Here is a 20,005-nt window from a genome sequence, read left to right as displayed (position 1 = left end):
ATCAGTGGGTCTCGAGTTGCAGCAGGGAAGAAAACCCTTGAGTCCGCAGTCACCACAGGAGATAACCCACGATGGCTGTGGCAATCATCGGCCAGGCTGAGAGAGGGGTGGGAGGGGGGAGAGACGGACAGATTAAACATAGAGGAAGGACGGGTGGGGATCAGAAAGAAAAGAGAGGCAGATATTCATCAGATAGAGCCTGTAAATCATGTCTCTCCTGTTACATCCGTAACATTTACAGACTAACAAGTGACACCCCACTGACAGCACACACCCTCTTTAATCATTCATTCGCCATCCTCCCAGCACTTTTAATCATTTGGATTGATGTGAGAAAAAAGGCTTTGGCTGTATAGCTCTCAGTTTTTATTCAAACTGAATATTCAATTTCCAGGGGCGCTTCCTTACTTATCATACTCGTGCTTATATTTCACCAGTTGGACTGTTTTGAAGAGACATTTTAAAACTGAATCTGCTGACTCAAGATCATCTCTGAGGAACAGAAGCTAATAAACAAGGCCCTGCCCGAAATCAATTTGCCCCCAATAAAGAGCTGGTTTATTGTAATGGGAATGACGATCCAACCGGAACGGCACTGTCATATTTAATTTGTGCAAAGTGCAGAGAAAAGTGGAAACGCTCACGAGCTGATACATAGATAAATGCACACTCAGAAACAGGCCTATAGCAGAAAACACACACAACATTACTGATATTCTACAGTCAGGTCTTCAACGTAGAAATAGATCACACATATTTGCTAGAATCATGTATAAATAGGCACGCAGAAAGACTCTTTACACACACACACAGACATTCCACGCACATACAGTGCACACTCACAGCACGAGTGGGGAAAACCCTTTCCCATCTTGGCAGGTCAGTGCCGATGGGAGGGAGACCCCAGCCTAGTGCTGTAACATGATTTCACGAGTGTTCAAACTGTGATCCACGCCTCATCCTCACACTGCCTTCACAGGCTCACTCTGGCTTGTTGAATCTATTATTTGTCAAACACAAAGATGCAACCATTAAATAAAGCTAAAACCATTGATTGTACAATTCAGTCAGTTTAAGAGAAGATCTTCCTTTGTTATAAAACATTGAGAAGCAGGGTGGACATGGTCAGAGAAGTCCACTATGCGTGGGTGTTTGTGAGTGTGTGTGTGTAGGGTCAGAACTGTGCGGTTCCCTTGTGTCTAGGAGCTGCTCACCACAGCCTCTAATGAACACTGAAGTCTTGTCAGGAGGACACAAATCACTGGGCCAGCTCTGGCTCCCATAATGCAATTTTACTGGGCAAAATGACACTGCTGATTCAAGGTGACTCTGCTAATCCCTTTTGGCTCATTGTATGACTTCAGTGCTTATGAGCACACTCCTTTACACATGGACTGGTAATTTTTTAATGGCTCCACTGACACCGGTGGTGCCTCAGACACAGTCCTTTAAGGAGGATTTATACAGACAGTAGTTTGTTGCTTTTTCCCAAAAACAGTTGCTCATTGTTAGCCGATGCTAAAGGTTAACTCTTTTTTCTTTGTCCTGTTTAAACTGTCTGAACATGTGCATTGTTGTTTGGAGCTTCTCTACTGACTGCACCCTAAAGTAAAATGAATTTGAATGCGTCACAGCCTGACAAGTTCCAGGAGCATGTCAGAGCTCACCGTGGTGTCACTGAACTGGAACTATTTATTTTTCAGGTCATGTTGGCTATCACACATCATTTTCACTCAAAACAACCGGCAAATGGGATGTATCCTGGTGGAGCCTGCCTGTCAGAGAGTCAATGGAGTGTATGGTGAGGCCCGCTGTCAGCGGTGATGAAGCTCAGAGGACAGCCGAGCACTCAAGACGACCCACCTCACCTGACCGCAGCTGACGAGACCCTGACAGCGCAGACAGCCCGAGCAACGGGAGCAATCACAATCAAACTGGGAAACCACCAGCACTCTCAGACAAACCCAGCTCTGTTTCATTTTATGCTGTCTCTGCACCATTCCCATTCACCGGAATCTTGTGCTTCTCTCTCAGACATCTATTGCTTCCACTAATGCAGAAAATGTTTGTCATTCCATTTAAAATCATCTGTGCATTATAACCAGGCCACCAGTCTGTTTTCTAACCTACTGTCCACAACAGAGCCTCAATACTGGTCCACATCTCTACAAAGCCCTGTTCTTTCCTCATATACACATCAGCTTTACATGCTTCAAATCACGCCATTTTTACTCTCCTCCAAGGCGACCAAACCTTACTTTTGCTCTAATATTTCTACTGATAACAAAGAGGTAATGAGTAAATGTATTGGGACATTAAGGATCTGCATCCACACACTGTCCCAGGGCAAAGCTGTTCCCTTAAATTAGAACAAAGAGAGTAGGTATACATTCACTGTGAACCATGTGAGGATGCTGAAAATAGGCCCTTGCTCCAGCCATACGCCCTGTCTGCATGATGGATCGCGGCCCTGCTTTCCTTCAACCTCTTTAGAATACTAAAAAAGACACAAAGTCAAGTATCACTTGGCCCCAAATTTCCCTGTGCATTAACTTAGAGACAACTGAAGGGATTAGAGTTACACAGGCCACACATCCAAATCAGGGGAAGCAATTTAGGAAAAGTATAAAAAAATGCTTGTTTTGCTTCTTTGACCAACTGAGACCACTTAAAAAGAGGCTTCTCTTACATTATAAGCCGGCAGTGATGAATCTGCTCATGAACTGAATGAATGAATTTTAAAGGAAAAAGCTTGGGTAATTACACTACATAGCATCGTTATAATAAGTAGTTGGAAAAAAATAATAAAGCAATTATTAGCTGAGTAAGGGTTTCCTGTACAAGCTTTGCACTTTGATGATTGGTGTCAATGTCGGTGCCGACCTACAGATTTGTGTGGGCACAGGGGTTGTTAGAATGAGAAGTATAAAATCAATGCTGGTCCAAGAATTTCATGTTGCTTGACCCATAACTGCTGGAGGAGACAAATACTTTATATTTTTCATGAGGACTTGGGAGGAAAATCAATAGAGCCTTTTTTTAGCTGAGTGCAGTCCACACGTCCAGATACCGGCCCTCAGAAGACAAGAAAAAAGTAATGATGCGAAACAATGAAAGCAGCTGCAGGCTTGTCTTTTTGTAAGTGCATTCAAATTTAAATTAAAAATGCAATTTTCAGATTTTTATCACTATCGGCGCTATACATTGAACCAGTTTTACAGTCCCTTGTCCCATAGGAACCACAAATGCTTTCCTTCTCAGCAGGTTCGACTTGCCGGTGTCCTGCCCTTTCAAAGACATGCACGAGCACGACGGCTTGACGGCTGGTTCGTTCTATTAGCATCAGAAAGAGCAGGTCCAATCTCTAAGTGGGCAGAGCCGCATGTAATCCCATCAAAACGGAGAACCCATGACCTCATCTGAGAGGCAGAGGCAAAAGCAGCCCGGGACGTCTTCCGTTAGGAGATTTCATCAAACACTGATGCCATTACTGACTGAGCCGAAGAGCAGGGAGAGGACGAGAGAGGGGGCGGGGGGGCTGTATGAGAAGTATTAATATCAGAGTAAATGGGGACTAGGAAAAAAATAAACGTCAAGTGAGAGGAATAAAATGGTTGTTTCTGGTAATGGTTCTACATGAGAACAGATAAAATGTTAAAATGCTCTTTAAAAGCACCTAAACCTCTTCAGGACTTGCACCTTCACCTCCTCAGCAGTTACACCATCAAAGATAAAACTTCAAAAGCAGAGCTGATTGCATGTCATGCTAATATTACATCATACAGATTCATAACGCAGCTTCAGCATGTCGACGCCTGCCTTTCCTATCCTTTATTAATATTAGAGTTGACTCTAATCACTTCTGTGCCTATTTCAGCGTAGGAAAAAATAGTTCCTCCCTGTTTATATATTGTGAGATGAAAATAAGAAAGCATATAGACTGTGTGTTCAGCACTGTGTATTAATCAAAATGTTACATCTTTACAGAACTAAATAAAAATGTCCTGTCCCACCCTGAAGATTACAGTACGTGAAGTCGATTTAGCGTTTTTGCATCAGGATGATGTCTGTTTGATCTTCTTGAACATATGGTCTCCCCACCTTGCAACAGCTCACCGCTCACACATCCAGTGAGTGTTACATCGCAGACACTAAACATAATGTCCCACCACCTCCGCGTAGCGCAGACATTACACTTTATGTTGCAATGTCCCCCCCAAAAAAACACTGATTAAGCAAGGGACGCCAGACCTGGTACATTCACTTGTGACTTTTCACAATTAATTGTGAAATCACAGAAAAGAACACCAATGTGTTTTTTATTGTGTCTAATACATCATTACTGGAATGGCGCACTTTGTACTTCGAGTCGATTATTCTTTCCACCAGTGAAACACTGGAAAAGAAAATGTATTCCTCTCAAAATAGTGCGTGTGATTCTGTATATACTTTAGGAAACTAAAAAAAGGCAGTGAATGGATGCTTGAGATCATGATGGGATTGAATGCAGACATCAGTTGTTACAATCCTTATTTTGCACAGCAGAAAAAACCCGAACTAATGAGAAGTGGACCAGAGGAATGAAATCTGCAACCTGCAATCACTTCTACCTCATTCGACACTTTTGCAGTGCTGCACGCCTTCAGTTTTAACCAGCAGCACCACTACAGCAGCCTTCAGACTGCAAACAAAGCACTTTGCCACAGATTTCCAGTTCACCGGCTGTGTGCCTGTCAATCGCTCACTGCCTCTCGAGGTGCAGTTCACGGATGAGTCAGTTGCCTGCTCCAGCATCCTCTCCTCTTTTTGGCGGCAGTGCAGAGTGCTTTAACTGCCCCGGGGCAGGTGGCTGGATTGCAGTACAGAGTGCACAGTCCGCAGCCAACAACCCCTAACTCTGCTCATGCTAAGGACAATATCTTATAAAATACAGAAGAGTAAACTGTGAGGTCCTGTCAGCGATGATCATAAACCAAACAACCAATAACAGTCGAAGTAAGCAAATTCATTGGCAGACCTAAGTAATGGAACTTTAATTAGATATTTCCTATTTGTACTTATAAAAGTATTAATGTTGCCTTTAAATAGTGAATTCAACCATTATAACTTAACTACATCCCGTTTATGTGAGCAGATCTTGTGCTTGTAGCCTACTTTCACTTAATGATGCCAATTTCTCTACTTTTGAGCCATAAGGGCTGGAGGTAAAATAAATAAATAAATAAATAAAAAATGCCCAGAAACCAACCTAACTTTTTACAAATGATGCACAAACGCATGAATAAATAATGAGGCATCCCAGCTAGATGTTAGTTGGAGACTGTAAGGACACAAATATATAACCCTCAAACTCGTAAGCTCGAAAAAAGCTGATCATTAAACAGTTTGTCGAAAATACTGGATCCTTTCCCAACTAGGAAGAATTACACACTCAGCATGTTTTCAGGTGGAAAAAGTAGTAATTACTTACCGTCATTTATGGCGAGAAGAGTGGACTCAGCTGAAAAATACCCATTGCATCCGGCTGCGCTTTCTCTTTACGGGGAAACAAATCTTGTGGGCTTTTTACTGTAGAATAAGATCAGAGGTAATTGCCAGCGCACGACAGTGGGGCTTTTTTTCCCGATGCAGTCAGTCCTCCCTCGCTGCAGCACTTCAGGAAGGGAGAGAGCGAAAGAGAGAGCTGGTGGAAGGAGAGAGGGAGAGAGGGGGCAGTGTGATCAATAATTGTACTTCATTGAGTGATGCGGCTAATTCCGTCTGATGGAACCATCTAGTTAGGTGACCGAATGACGTGAAACACCGTAGCGCGTGGTCGCTTAATAGATTAAAAAAAAAGGCTAAATGTATGCAGCCTCCCGTCGCAGAGTGTGTGTGAATGTTAACAATTAGTGTTTTGTTTCACTGCAGGAAATGGTAAGTACATGACAAATAGACCTGAGTTCTGATAGGGGGACAAAAGTTGTCCGTTGATCGAAAAGTTTTTGGGAGCTTCACCTGTGAATTGCAACGTCGCTCTTTAGAAGAAATGTCAGTGAACAGAGTGGTTTCTTCTGTTTGTAATGCACTGTGAACCATCACCGCTTCTATAAAAGTTGTGCTACCTGTCTGGAACCTCACCTTGATGCAGAAATGACTCTGAAGCCACACACGGCATCTCAACGACTTCCTGTGTCTGTGGTGCTGACGGACACCTGAACGTTTCAGCGTGAGTGCGTCAAGTTTGGGTGCTGATGCCTTCACGGACTGTCACACCTGTAGTGCACAGTCAGTGAAGTTCTGTAAAAATCCATGTTCATACTTACATCTTAGTGCATAAGTTATTTGTTAACTTCTAAGTTATTCCCCTAATTGCATCATACGGCGAACCTGCAGAAAAGCTCAAAAGAAAATATCTAATAAGGTGTATGGATTGGCCATTAAATTTGAAAAATGACAGGTCATAGCTTTTATTATATTATCCCATATGAAGTAAACATACAGATTGCAGGATATTAGTGCCATTATAAATAATACAATCATCCCAAGCATCCCATAAACCATCACAAGAACTCTAAATTACTTTAATTATTAGCTTTTTTTTATTGGAGGCAAGTTTTTCCAGACTGAGTGTTAGACTTACACTCTAAGTCCCTGCCAGAATCAATATTTACAAATCTAGCCTCAATATCCAGAGCCAACAGTCGTAACCCAGTGTTTCATGGCGATTGTTATACTGACTTTAATCATCCCTCCAACACTGTCCTATAATAAGTAACTGTCTACAATTGATTCAAGGTTAGCTTCACTCATACATCAGAGAGGGAGAGGTAAGTCAAATTTAAGTAATGAATCATACATTTAAAAAAAAAAAACTAACATGATACATTATAAACTAGAATAACTAGAACCCCAACTCATAAGCATAGACTTAATGTTGTAACCAAAGGTGCAGTCACATTTGTTTCACTTTTGGCACTGCTTACCTTGCATGCCATTCACATCAGCATAAATTGTCTACTAGAACCCCTCGCGTATATTCTGGCTACAGATCTTACATCATCCCAGGCCATCGGAGAATTTGTCAAAATACTTACTCGCCTCACCTCTGGCTGTCTTCAGCATACATAAAAGCACATTTACATAATTAGCATTAACATTGCAGTGTTCAAGTCCAAGAGAAATTTACCTAGATGGAAAATATAAAAGTATTTTGTATCTTATTGTACCGTTCCATATCGTATCTTATTGTATCCCATCGTTCAATATTGTGCCATATCATCCATATTGTATCGTTCCGCATAGTATTGTATCATATCATATTGTATCGTATCACATGATACATCTTACTGTTTGGTGTCGTGAGTTGTTTTTCATGCATACTGCACTGAGCTGAATTTGACAACATAAAGAAGCCTGTGCAGTAAGTGAAGCCCTTGTTTTTCAGATGCAGTCTCAGCATGGCGAGCCACTTTCATTCTTTCTATGCCCACAAATGATGACCGCAGGGGGAGTACTACTATTGACGAGCACCACACAAAGATTATACAATCCTGTTACAATAATTGCATAACCTAACACAGGCTCTAAGAGATAAGTAGGCTCTTTAGATGAAGTGTGAGACAGTGACTGCCTGTGTGCCTGCTATGTCAGACCCTAACGCCTGTGAAACCCGCGAGTGGTTCCCAGAGAAAGTGAGGGAGGAGAAATGAAGGGATGACGGACTGATGCAAGCAAAGAGACATTCAGCCTCTCAGTATTCACATCATTAAAGCCTGCAAACTGTACCAGCTCGACGAGTAAGACTCGGTCCGCTGAAGAAATGACTACCAGCAAGCTCTTTGATGTATTACACTCCCTCCATCTGATTCCTTATTCTCATTTTAGAAATACTAAGTCTCAATAGCTCTGTGTTAAAACAATTACCATGTAGGAAATGCAGTGAATAATGCCGCCTCCTTGTGCATTTGCTTTCTGAGTTTAAACACCACGAAATGGCTTTGACACTGGTTGTGCATCATAGTCAACACAAAGGATCCTGAATAGGTTTGTTAATGATGCAGAAGCGTGCACACACAACACAAAAGTGTGCAAGGACACACACACGTAAACAAAAGGAAGGCAGCTATCTTTATCCTTTGAATTTGATGATTCTCAGAAGCAGTGACCTGGGGCTTGGGACACTCTCTGCTTTTGATTAGGAGTTGGGAGACAAACCCCCCTCAAGCCATAAGACTCCATTTACTACTGCTGGAGAGCTGAGGAGCACTTAGCTTAATGTACGGGACAGTAGAATGACCCTCTCGCACACACACACACACACACACACACAGTCCACTGCGCATGCCAACGCTTTCCTTCTCAATTCCCTTAGAAGACTCTTTCTTTTGTCACACACACACATCCTCATAAGCACGAACATGACTTTCTGTCTTTCTATTATAGTGAAAATACAATAAATATATTCATATTTCTCCGTGCTCCAGGTCGGACACTGACATGCAGGAAGAATAGCTGTCAGATTGATTAATTCCCATGTCACATTCAGTAAATGCAGCCTGATATAGGTGGTAGAAAAGTGACAGTGTTGTAATCCTATACAGCACTGCATGGCAAGCATTTCCCACCATTCTATACCCTGCTTTCTTCCAGAGATGAACTGTTTGTGTTGTGATATGTACCACTTATATATTATGTGTGAGAACATTCAATGCGAGTAGAGAACTTGCTCTAACACAGGATGCATATGTTATATTGTATGTACATTTTGTGTAAGATATTTATGTTGCTTATAACACAGGTATATAGTACTTGACAATACGAAACATTTGAATTTTAATCTAAAATACAAAACTATTGGGGTGCTGCATAACCTTTGTGCAGTGATTGATTACTAGTAAACATATATAGAAATGTAGGGGTTGCAAAAATGTTAAACCCTTTTTTATATGTAGCCTAAAAAGGATGCGGTACATGCAGTGCCAGCTTTCTTTGAGAAATGACTCGAGAGGTGGAGGTAGGCTGGAACGACTGTCTGCTGCTTATCGTCATCCAGATTATAAGAAAAGGATGTGGACACTGATGGTAATTGTTTTTGCTTTGTAGAGATAGAAGCTCAGGCTAACTGATTTAGTCTCCATCCTCTCTCACAGCCTCCGCTCCTCATCTGCACTCTTACTGCTGACCATTGTATGTGCTGGAGTCAGCACTTATCCCACTATATGTATATGTTATATAATAATGATAGAAATTATTGTTGTGTGTTGCATGGTTGTTTATACTATCTTATCTAAGATCAACGCATTTATGAGGTGAGTGCAAGTGCTGGCATGTTTTGTACCCAAGCGTTCTGAAAGCACAACAAAAGGACGGCGGTGTCACAGATAGAGAGATGTGATGGATTAGAGTGTCCCAAGGGGGAAGTCCAGCTCCATCAAAATGTAATGAAAACTAATTTGAAAACAGCAGGCAGCTGTGAATAACTCTAAGATGTGTTCCTGCAACATTACATTCACAGAGAGGTCATCATTGTCTCGTATGAGAGAAAAATGGGTTGATAACATTACGATTGATGATAGCACATTAGTTGGTGTCTACAGGAGTTATGGCTGTCTGTAAATACGTCTGACTAAAAATCGATCAAAGGCAGAAACAATTTTACACCGAGTTTGTATCGTTTCACAATTGTAATGCAAGAAAAGGAAATTACATTCACACAAAACAGTAAATGGCACTTGAAAACATATTGTGGAATATGTTACAGACAGAGCGAAGTCCAAAAAATGTACTGTAAGAAAAAGTCCCTTAACAAAGTCAGCTTGTATAAGCGCAGAACATTATTACCTAATTTCTGCTCTGTCTACCATTGCAAGGTCCTGAATAGTCTAACGTACCTGAGCTAAAATACCTGGGGGAAGAAAGTCAAATGGATTGTGATTATTGTCCTGGAACAGATTGAACAGGCTATGAGAGAAGAATGTGAGCTGAATCCCATTTCAACACTCAGGCCCAGGTGCATTTCTTTCGCTGAAAGGAAGGTGAAATTTACAAAAGGGATCTAAAGAAGGGTTTGAGGCAGTAACACTGGCTTTAATCCAACCAATATCAACAGTATATAGCTTATAACCTTTGTCTGCAGCAAAAGGGAAACATTATACAGAGTGGATACAGAATAAAGGCCTTTATCTCCTGTCTGTATCTTAAGCCCATTTCTTAGCTATTGTCTACTATTTTATTCTTGGATGTAGTTATAGAGGTCAAACCGGTGAAAGGTGTTCCATATTGATTTGTATTAATTAAGAAAGTTGAGTATTTTAACATTTGAGATCAAAATTAAATTCAGTGTATGTTTAATGTTATTAAAAACAAACATCACTCACTGCACAAGACTGTGTGCATCATCCTTCTACAAAGAATACACAAGCCCTGCTGTTTGCTGTGTCTAAACAGTCCTTGTTTAACAGTTTACCAAGGGTAGATATGCATGCTTATTTCAATGGCACGATTAAAAATGAGAGAAACTAACAAACCAAGTTGAGATGACAAAAAAATCGAGCCTAACAGAAAAATTGTGATGAACACATCACCAGAACCTTTCAAAGCATGTGAATCATCTGCTCGGAAACGGAATAAGTAATCTGCAGGAGCTACGACTTCCTGTCATTTAACAGGAAACCTCCATTCCCCACGGAGCAGCGAGGATTATCCTCTGTGCCTCATGCTTCTGGTTCAAACTCATATGCCTGCGTCAACTGTCAAGACATGTAATAATAAAATCTGTGTGTGTGTGTGTGTGTGTGTGTGTGTGTGTGTAAGGCCTTGCTGGCACTAAGTAATAATTTCTTTTTTCATCTAAAATATCTGTTTGATATGACATGTATCAAACCCCAACACTTTGTGATAAACTCTCAAACTGTGCATTGTTTCGTTTGTTTATTTTTGTCAGAAGAATACTGCACTGTCAACAATGTCACTTCTCTGCATTCACCCTTTTAGAGTCAGCCTGCAGGTCTTATAACAATGCTGACAGGACACCTTCGGACAGTGAAGTACTCTCCGCAATCAGCCAGGTGGCGAAGAGGCTTCAGTCCAACAGTACTGCTTGCAGCTCTGCCACGGCTGAGAGGGACCATATGTCTCCTCTCTCTAGAGTCTGTCCCATCCCAGGACTGCCAAGCCGTTAGGCCTCTCCCACATATGTGTCTTAATACTGTTAAGCACTAGCTCTTCAGGTGTTCTGACATTGCTGTAATTCAGTTTGTTTCGGCCTTAGTGAACAATAGAGAAATGGCCACAGGGAGGTTCACAGGGTGGTGGTATTCACCAAGGACTTACACCTTCTTTAGAAGACAGGTAAGGTTGACTTCCTTCCTGGCAGTTTTAATCAGCTTATCTATATGCAGCATGGCATACAATTGATAAAACACACCTTTCTCTTTGAATGGGCACAACTGGCCGTATCATACACTTTCAATAAACATGTAACCATTGGATTTTTCAAGCAATAATTCTTAAGATTTTAATTGCCGGGCTGAGATAATACATTGTTGACAATTGGTTTATAGTGTGGTCAGACTAGTCCAGTACCAATAATCGGTAGCTCTCCTAATATAAATGCTAGAGCCTGAAAGTAGCCATACTATCCTGACACTCACCACTCCGTGTTGCAACTGGCTGTAAGAATAGGCTTAAACAAATGAGCTGCTTAGTTAAAACTGCAGAGCAGAAAAGACATGAGCGTAGCTTTCTATTTGAGCGTTGTTCCGCTTACCGTTTCCACGGAAACAATGCACCCAATCAGAGACGATTTAGCACTACACTGTGGAAACAGTAGCCAATCGTAGACAGCGTTGTTAAAGAGTCAGTTGGTTTGAAACGGCAAAGCAAGCATTTTCTAACTGACGGAACAACTTCGGAGAAGTGGGATAGCCTGCTCAGAAATAACAGTATAAAGATTTCCGAATTAACCGTTAACTTTAATCCACGTCTATCGTTTGAGTAGGTATGTTACCTAATATCTTATAATTGACTTTTATACAGTAAAACATCACTCCTTGCTTTACAGAGGTGTGTGTTGTTCAGTTGTGCAGCAGAAGGAAGCGCGTATCTGAGTTTAAGATATTTAAAGTGAGTTACTTGAGAAATGTCCTAACATTTTTTAGTCGTCCTTTTTTGGGAGGCTTTTTAAAGTTGTGTAATGTGCGTTTAGCTTACATTACACGTGCGAATCTGCATCTCGCCTTACAAAGAACCTAAGCCAATTGTGATTTAGTTAGCTCAGCTACAATTGTGACGTTATATGACCATATGTCTTTGTTGTTGCTGTTGTTTTTGTAAATGGTTATACTACTACTTCCATAGAGCTTCTCCATTATACTCTATGTTTCATATTGACACTGTAAGCTTGTGCTGAAGATAGTAATTCCTTTAACTAACGCATTACAACTATGTATGTTTTTGTCAAGATGTCCTCAGAGGAAGAGGAACCAACCAGTCCTGTTCTGCCCAAGGACTCTGATGCGGGCAGCTCTGTCTCCTCTGAGCTTCAGGTGATTAAAAGAAAAAGAAACTCGGACACTTTGTGTGTCCTTAACTCAAGTCACATTTTCAACTCTGGGGGCATCACAACATTGTGTAAAGCATCTTCAGCAACACATACAATCAGACAACTTACACCCAGTTTCAATCAAAAATCCAAGCCACTAATTTTAAAATTGAGATCAAAGGTAAACAGTCCTGTAATTTATATCAGATTTTCCTATTGTGTTGTAAACTAAATGCAGAAAACTAGGAACTTGACTCGGCTCGACTTGCTTGGCTGCTCACATTAATAGATTCACTGTAGAACTGTATATGACTGGGTCATGCCCTTGCTTCCCTGCTTCTCCATAATGATTATGACTACAGTGTTATCATAACCAAAGGCAAAAAACAGCTTTTAATCCAAAAATAGACAATTAAGCCCTCTGATAATTTTGAACTGTTTATGGATCCACAGGATGAGTATGAGGAGCTGCTCCGCTATGCTGTGGTCACTCCTAAGCTTGAGACACTCACAGCCGCTCACATGCAGCGGCTGAGCACCTCCCATCTCTCTGCAGAGGGTCGGACTTCCAAGAGGAGAGATGACACAAAATCACAGCGCCCAGCAGGTATCTAAAGTTCCTCCTGTGTGCAGGACACATTCATACACACACATTTCACTAAGCCTCTCTGACAGAAACACAACTTGAGCCCTTCCACAGGCTGCCCTCATCAAGTGATCAGCTGTCAAAAAGGGATTTGGTGTCACAACATGAAAAAAAAAGTAGTGTGTTTTATCAGACTCATATTTTCAGCTTGTAAACCAGTCTAGTCAAGATGCATATGATATCAGTCTGTCAGATTGTGCCCCCTATCTCTTTCCCCTGCGATACCCACATCTTAAACAGTCCATCAGTCTCCCCCCAGTTCCAGCTGCAGCTCTCATCGGAGGTTTAGTGCTTTAACTGTCATGGAGTAGTGCACAGGGATGTAGAGAGCAGACGGACGATTGGTAATGATCTCCTGGCACTCTGCCTGCACTGCTCTTTAGAGTGCAGGCTTTCTCTTCCCCCTGCAGGATTTAATTAAGATATTGACACAAATGCATTCCTGGCCGGGGAGCCGTGCTCGTCTTATTCAGCATTCTTGCCATCACCTTTTCTGTTCTTAACTGTCTTCGGTTTTCTGCCTTTAACAGTGTGTGTCCACCTTTTTAATCGCTTATTCCTGGCAAAATGTACTCTAGCAACATTCCCTGTTTATCTATTTTCCATTGTTCCCCTCTTTTCCTTGTCTCTCCTCTCCTCTTTCAGATACTGCCACTAAAGCTAAAGATGGGAGACCTTCTAGCAGGAGTGTGAGATTATCGCCTTTGTCACCCCTGATTGTTGAGCCCTCCACACACTCAAGAGCCTCTCATGGTAAATTTAATTTAAAATAAGGATAAACAAAATGATTAGGGCTATATAAAATGGATACTAAATTACATTAAGTTCTCTTATTATCAAATATTGTCTCATTTTGTGGTCTGTTCGTGTTTCATTCTTTCTTTTTTTCCCTTCCAGCTGAAGAGATGGAGGGTCGGTCATCCAGCAGGGCGTCAGTCCTCTCTAACGCTCCCTCAGACAGGTTACAGACGCCATCTGATAGGTCTAGGTCAAACAGCCCAGACCCTTTTGAGTCTGCTGTGACAGAGCTTTTTATCTCAGAAGAGAACATAAGCAAGATGGAGAATATTCTGGAAACGTGGAGCAACAACCTGAAGGTTAGTCTGCTTCGTTATACTGGTTTCCCACCTCCCACAGTTTATCAATTGAATGGCTCTTATCTCACTTATCTCACTATCTTAGCTCACTTTTTGCAGAGTCGGCCTAAGATAATGGCTATATGTAGCTCTGTAATAGCTGAATGATTACTTTATAATAATATAAAAACAGTGTTGTGGTTTGAGTAATTCTCAGCAAAATAGGGTGACAGGTCTAGTTTTGATTAATTGAAATGATGAAACTGAATTGCTCATTTACTATGTAAGATATGTGTTTTAATCTTAATCAAGAGTTTTGCCTAATTGATCAAATCTGTGGTACAATGTCAACAGAGCATTAATTTAACCTTTCAATGGCAATCTAGCAGGGGAACTAGGCTATTTCCGGACACATTTTCAGGTTGCTGTGTATTGTTTACAAAACGAAAAGCTATAAGCGACCTGTATCTGCATAGTAGGTTTATTATGCCATTCCCCATACTCAAGACAGTTCGATTCATTTGCAAGTAAAAGTGTAGGAAATGTACCCAGGTGCTGGTGAGGAAGAGGTTAAAAAGGGAAAGTAAACGGTTCGAGTCTCAGAAAGTCTCATTGAATAAGATGACAGCTCTACTCTTCATGGTACAAGTGACCTTTTAGTCATGTGTCTGAATTTGGAGGAGGTAAGTGCCTGGACGTGGATGTCTTTCCTGCCCTTTTCTTCTGATGTTGCACAGCTCATTCATGGAGGGCAAAGGACAACCAATCAACTGCTAAGGGATGCTGATAAAAAGGAGAGTTTGGCCCAGGGAAAGAAGACTATGAGCTTGAGAAGGGGACATTGAGACTCTGTTACCTTTTAAATAAACCAAACATATTCACATTTGGGGGCGATAGTCTGTAAACTGTATCTTTGGTCACACATGTGGCAGCCTGTTCCAGCCCGCTGAATCCTCTAGATATATACCTTGATATCTAACAGCATACACTAAGAATTAGTTAGATTTTTTCTAGACCAAAATTCAAACAAAAAAGACTTGATATATAAACTTTTTATATACCTACACCTACGACACACTGTTTTTTTAATGACTGAAGATATCTGTACACCTGTCCATATTTACTAAAGCAGTGGCAAAGAACACACCGTGACTGACCCACCCTCTATTCCCTCATTAGTCAAATGTACTGACTGAGCTCAGGAAGTGGAAGCTGGCGTTCAAGGAGCAACACAAGCTGGAGATGAAGAAAGAGATGGAAAGACACGCAGCCCAGACAGCTGGCCTGAAGTCAGAGCTAGACAGCTTGAAGGGGCTGCTCCAAACCTACGAGACCTCCAACCAGAGAAAAGATGAGGTGACTGCACTTGTATTTTTTTGCTTTCTCCAGTTCATGATTTGCTGGTTGGTCGGACCTAGATTAAGAACCAGACTTAGATTACATTGTTATTGTTGTGAAATTCTAGAGTAGGGCAGACTGGACTTAATCCATGTCTAAACTCTCAATCTTTTATCTCTCTCTCTACTTGCACCTTCCTCCTCTCATGCCTATGTACATTTAGACTGACAAGCTTATTGTGTGATGTGTGCTCCCTCAGGTGATTGTAAACCTGAGCCAGGTGTTGGACAGACAGAAAGAAAGGCTTGAGAAGATGAGGGCTTTCACCCACTGGAGACTTCAGCACGCTGAGGCTAAAGAAGAGGTAAACTGATGATGCTGTGATGTTCCTCACAGGTTTAAAACCTATTTGTGGTGGGATTTATAGAAGCAGTAGGTGGGTGTCTTTCGAGGCTTTTGTGTAGAAGGGACAAGCTGGTATGATTTCAAGCTTTCGACTCAACCATCTTGCATAACGCTCACTAGTGTCTATTCTAGTTAAGTCAACAGAGAACTAACTCGTTTTTAAATGTTTATTTTAACATTGCTAGATTACTGTCAGTGTAGTTTAATGGTTTATGCAAATCATTAGTCTCTGCTTGAGTTACCGAATCATACATCACTATGTCCCTGCTCACTGAACATGCACATGCCGCATTATTACACAAATATCTCCTCTTACAAAATGTACATATGTCAAATCCTGTCAGTGCATTAGAAACTATCAATTCTTTTTCATACTATTCTGCATATCAAACTAAATAGTAATATCACTGAAAGACTTGTTTGTATTTGTTTATATTATTTATGCCATTTCTTTAAAATAACATTTTTTTTGTGTTAACCGTGACACAAAATGCACCCCCAGAGAAAATGTGCTGCACCTGCACATGAATGAATTATGGGTGTAATTATTTCCTTGTGAATATTTTCATGCTCTTGTGGCTTCCTGTCAGGCTCATGCTGCTCAAGCAGCGCGGCAGCACTACAATATGCAGCTGAAGAAGAAGGTGTGGTTAGGCTGGCACTCTCTGGTCCAGAAACACTGGAAGGTCAGGCTGGAGCGGGCCTGCCGTGCAAGGGCTGAAGAGGTCTGCACCCGCCTGTCTGCAGACTACGAGGCCAAGCTGGCAGAGGTAAATGAGCTGGTTAGGGGTCTGCATATTAATCAGTGTGTACATGGTGATTCCTCATTTCTTAATCCATCCTTGACCTCATCTTATGGAGGTTTTATACCTCTGGATACACTTTATAGTTATAAAGCTGAGTCATTTCAAGCAGACCCAAAACACCAACTGGTTACCATGATTTATTTGTGCCTGATATAGTAACATGCATTTTCAGGTTTTAACTGAATTAATATATAAATACACTCAGTTACAAAGAAAGAGGTTAATTGGGGAACACACTTTCTTTGATTATGTTCCAGATTAAATCAATGGTGCAACACAAAGGCCTGGGACTGAACATTAGGTGTTTATTTTTGTTTTATTTCTCTGTACTCTGCTTCCTGTCTCCACAGCACTGTGACGCCATAGAGAAGGCCCAGGCAGAGATTCAGAGACTGCGACTGGAGCGTGAGCGCTACGAGGAATCTATGAAGAAAGCCTTCATGAGGGGCGTGTGTGCTCTCAACATTGAGGCTCTCGGCATGTTCCACTCTACAGAGGGACGACCAGAGCAACCTCCAGTTCATGATCAGCATGGTCTGTAACGGAACACCCCTTTTTTCTGAGAGAAATACATCTTTTTTATCCTCATCTCAAGACCCATAACTACACAAATAAACTCCTGCTCTCTTAAAAAAGCACAAAGGCATTGTTAACCTTACCTCTGCACTGCATTGATTCATCCCAGCTATCAGGTGTAGATTTATGAATGAGTGGAGAGGATGTGGTCTTTGTTCTTTTTTTGAAGTCATTCACTTGCTCCTCTAATGGAGTGACCAGTCAGTGGATGTGGTGACTGGGAACTACTTTGCACAGGTTATGCAGGTTAATGTGGCTCTGAAAGATTGGCTGGAAAGTTGCAATCGCCCTTTGCTACATTTACTGAATCATGTTATTACTGTTATTTGTGTTAAAGGGCAGGTTAGGAGCTCGGGACAACACATGATATTTAAGTACACAAACAATTCTGGTGCTGTCGCCTGAGACCAGACGACGGTGCTGTCGCCTGAGACCAGACGACAGCACCCTTACTGTTGGAGATATAAATGATGTTTTGCTTGTACTGACAAACCGTGGTATGGACCTGCTCATCCATCAGCTTTTGGGATCTTCAAACCTGAAATGCATTTCAATGTGTAACAATCAAACTTGACTGTTTCAGTACTTTTTCTGTATTTCTCTTCCTCTGTTGATCTGAGCGAAAGTTTATTTTAGTCTTTATAATCTAGCTCATAAATAATGCAGGTTTGCCAACCAGACTAATACAAAATTAATTGATATGAAGTCATATATAGCCACACATGCTTCATAGGAGTTATACATGATTAATGGTTATCGCCCTTTTTCATTTGCACGGAGTAAAAGTGTCACTGGCTTCTCTTCAGTTCAGTAATTGTGCCATAAACGTTTGTACAAGCAGGCAGGAGTGTATTTTATTTATCAGCAGAAGTAGAATCTAGAAAGTGAAATTGTTTGTTTCAAAAGGAAATAGACGGGTTAGCTTTTTATTCACTGGATGCCGGTCATTAAGATTTCCTAACCAGCTGTTTAGGAAGTATTCAGAACTTTTCCAACTCCAGTCCAACATTCAGCCTTAGAATGAATGATTTCCTGTTAGTACCGCAAACTTGTATCAAGGAAACATTTCGAAACAGACTAACTCACTTTATATTTTTCCTTGTAGATATTCTACCTCCCCAGGATGAGCCTGGCTCTGCTACACTGGCTCAACTTCAAACATTTCCCATCTCTTCCACGCGTTTCAGCCCCGTCCACTTTGACCGCCCAGACCCATCGCACAGTGAAGTAGAGGATATGGTGAGTTATTTAAACACCTTTGTACTTTAAAGGCAACCATTCTTTTTATGTTTTTTGCTCATAGTCTTCCAATAAAACCTCTAAATTATTGTACTTTAGTGTTAAATCTGTAAATCCTTTTGTCTTTATTTGCTGCACTGTGATTCACTTCCTCTAAATCCGCCTCTTCCTGTTTCCCCTGATACCCTTTTCCTCAGGTGGGCTCTGGTGTCTCCATGTCCAGAGAAGAAGTACTCCCTCCCACTACAGTGGTGCACAGTTCCCAGCCACATGGGGGAGCTGCAAGTTCCCATAAACAGGTTAGCATTAGACATATCCATCTATTGTCTCTGTATTGACTCATTTATGACACCTTCATAACAGCTCAGTGTAATTATGATGGTAAGAAATTGATCAAATAATGGTTTAAAATGAGTCAAATTAAGTCAGAAATTAATTAAGTTTCGTAAATGATAAGAAGTTGTTTCTACTGAACTCATGTCCGCATGCTGTAATGATGTGTGTTGTTCCAGATCTCTGGTCGTGTCGTTACGGCCGGTCAACAAAAACCATCAAAGACTGTGACGGCTCGCATCACTGCACGTACTGACGTTGTCAAGGCTGCACGCAGCAACCTCCAGGTGATGGGTGTGGCTCCACCCATGAGCTCTGTGATAGTCGAACGCCACCACCCTGTTACGCAGGTATGGAGGAGTGTGCACTACTGCTGCCACTCAAAAGTATTGTGTAGTCGTATGTATATAGTCGTCTGAGCTGAAATATAACAGTTTCTCTTTCATTCTCACAGCTCACAGTCGGTCAGGCTACTGCTGCTAAGTTCCCTCGACCCTCCAAACACGGCCACAGCTCCACTGGAGGCCGAAGCTCCTCGAGAACACACACCAGCACGTGCCATGTTCACTCCATCAAAGTAGTTGACTGATCACACACACACACACACACACACACACACACACACACACACACACACACACATATCTCACAGAAAGTGTCTTTTATAACAATCTTAGAAATAGTTACCTTGGCATTAGTTTCAGGTCCATTTTATTTGATGTGTTGGACTGACTTTGCCTCTCTGTCCCTTCATTTGAAGTAAGAATGTGGTAGCCATTGTCAGTGTTCAGACGCCTTTCGTGATGGTGAAAGGCAGAGTTTCCCGAGCAATAGGGAAGTACTACGTAGACGTAGGTTAGCACATGTAAATGTTTTTAGTAATTACCTTCTGGACACAGTTTTGTGTTGCAAAATTGGCACAATTTCTATCAAGTTAATTTAAATAATGCACAGGTATGAAATGCACTGTACATAATTGTGTTATTGATGTTTTAAATTGAGACTGACCGTCCAACACCACAGAGATGTTTTTAACCAAAGCCATATGTTAAACATCTGATGC

The 20,005-nt window shown here is 41.4% G+C and overlaps 1 protein-coding gene across 1 annotated transcript; it reads left to right on the top strand.

Annotated features, from left to right (window-relative positions):
- Positions 1-12,443: 12,443 nt before the first annotated feature.
- poc5 (POC5 centriolar protein homolog (Chlamydomonas)) lies at positions 12,444-19,999 on the top strand. The gene is made up of 12 exons (XM_069683591.1): positions 12,444-12,527; positions 12,977-13,130; positions 13,815-13,922; positions 14,067-14,266; positions 15,425-15,601; positions 15,843-15,947; positions 16,579-16,758; positions 17,145-17,328; positions 18,476-18,609; positions 18,807-18,908; positions 19,122-19,292; positions 19,397-19,999. The coding sequence occupies exons 1-12, from the start codon at positions 12,444-12,446 to the stop codon at positions 19,529-19,531; spliced, it is 1,734 nt and encodes a 577-aa protein (XP_069539692.1). The 3' UTR covers positions 19,532-19,999.
- The last annotated feature ends 6 nt before the right edge of the window (positions 20,000-20,005 follow it).

This window comes from Semicossyphus pulcher, unplaced genomic scaffold, assembly GCF_022749685.1.
Source record: "Semicossyphus pulcher isolate SPU_LCO1_2020_fin unplaced genomic scaffold, fSemPul1.0.p SCAF_6, whole genome shotgun sequence".
Taxonomy (NCBI): domain Eukaryota; kingdom Metazoa; phylum Chordata; class Actinopteri; order Labriformes; family Labridae; genus Semicossyphus; species Semicossyphus pulcher.
This window is presented reverse-complemented; position numbering and strand designations above follow the sequence as displayed.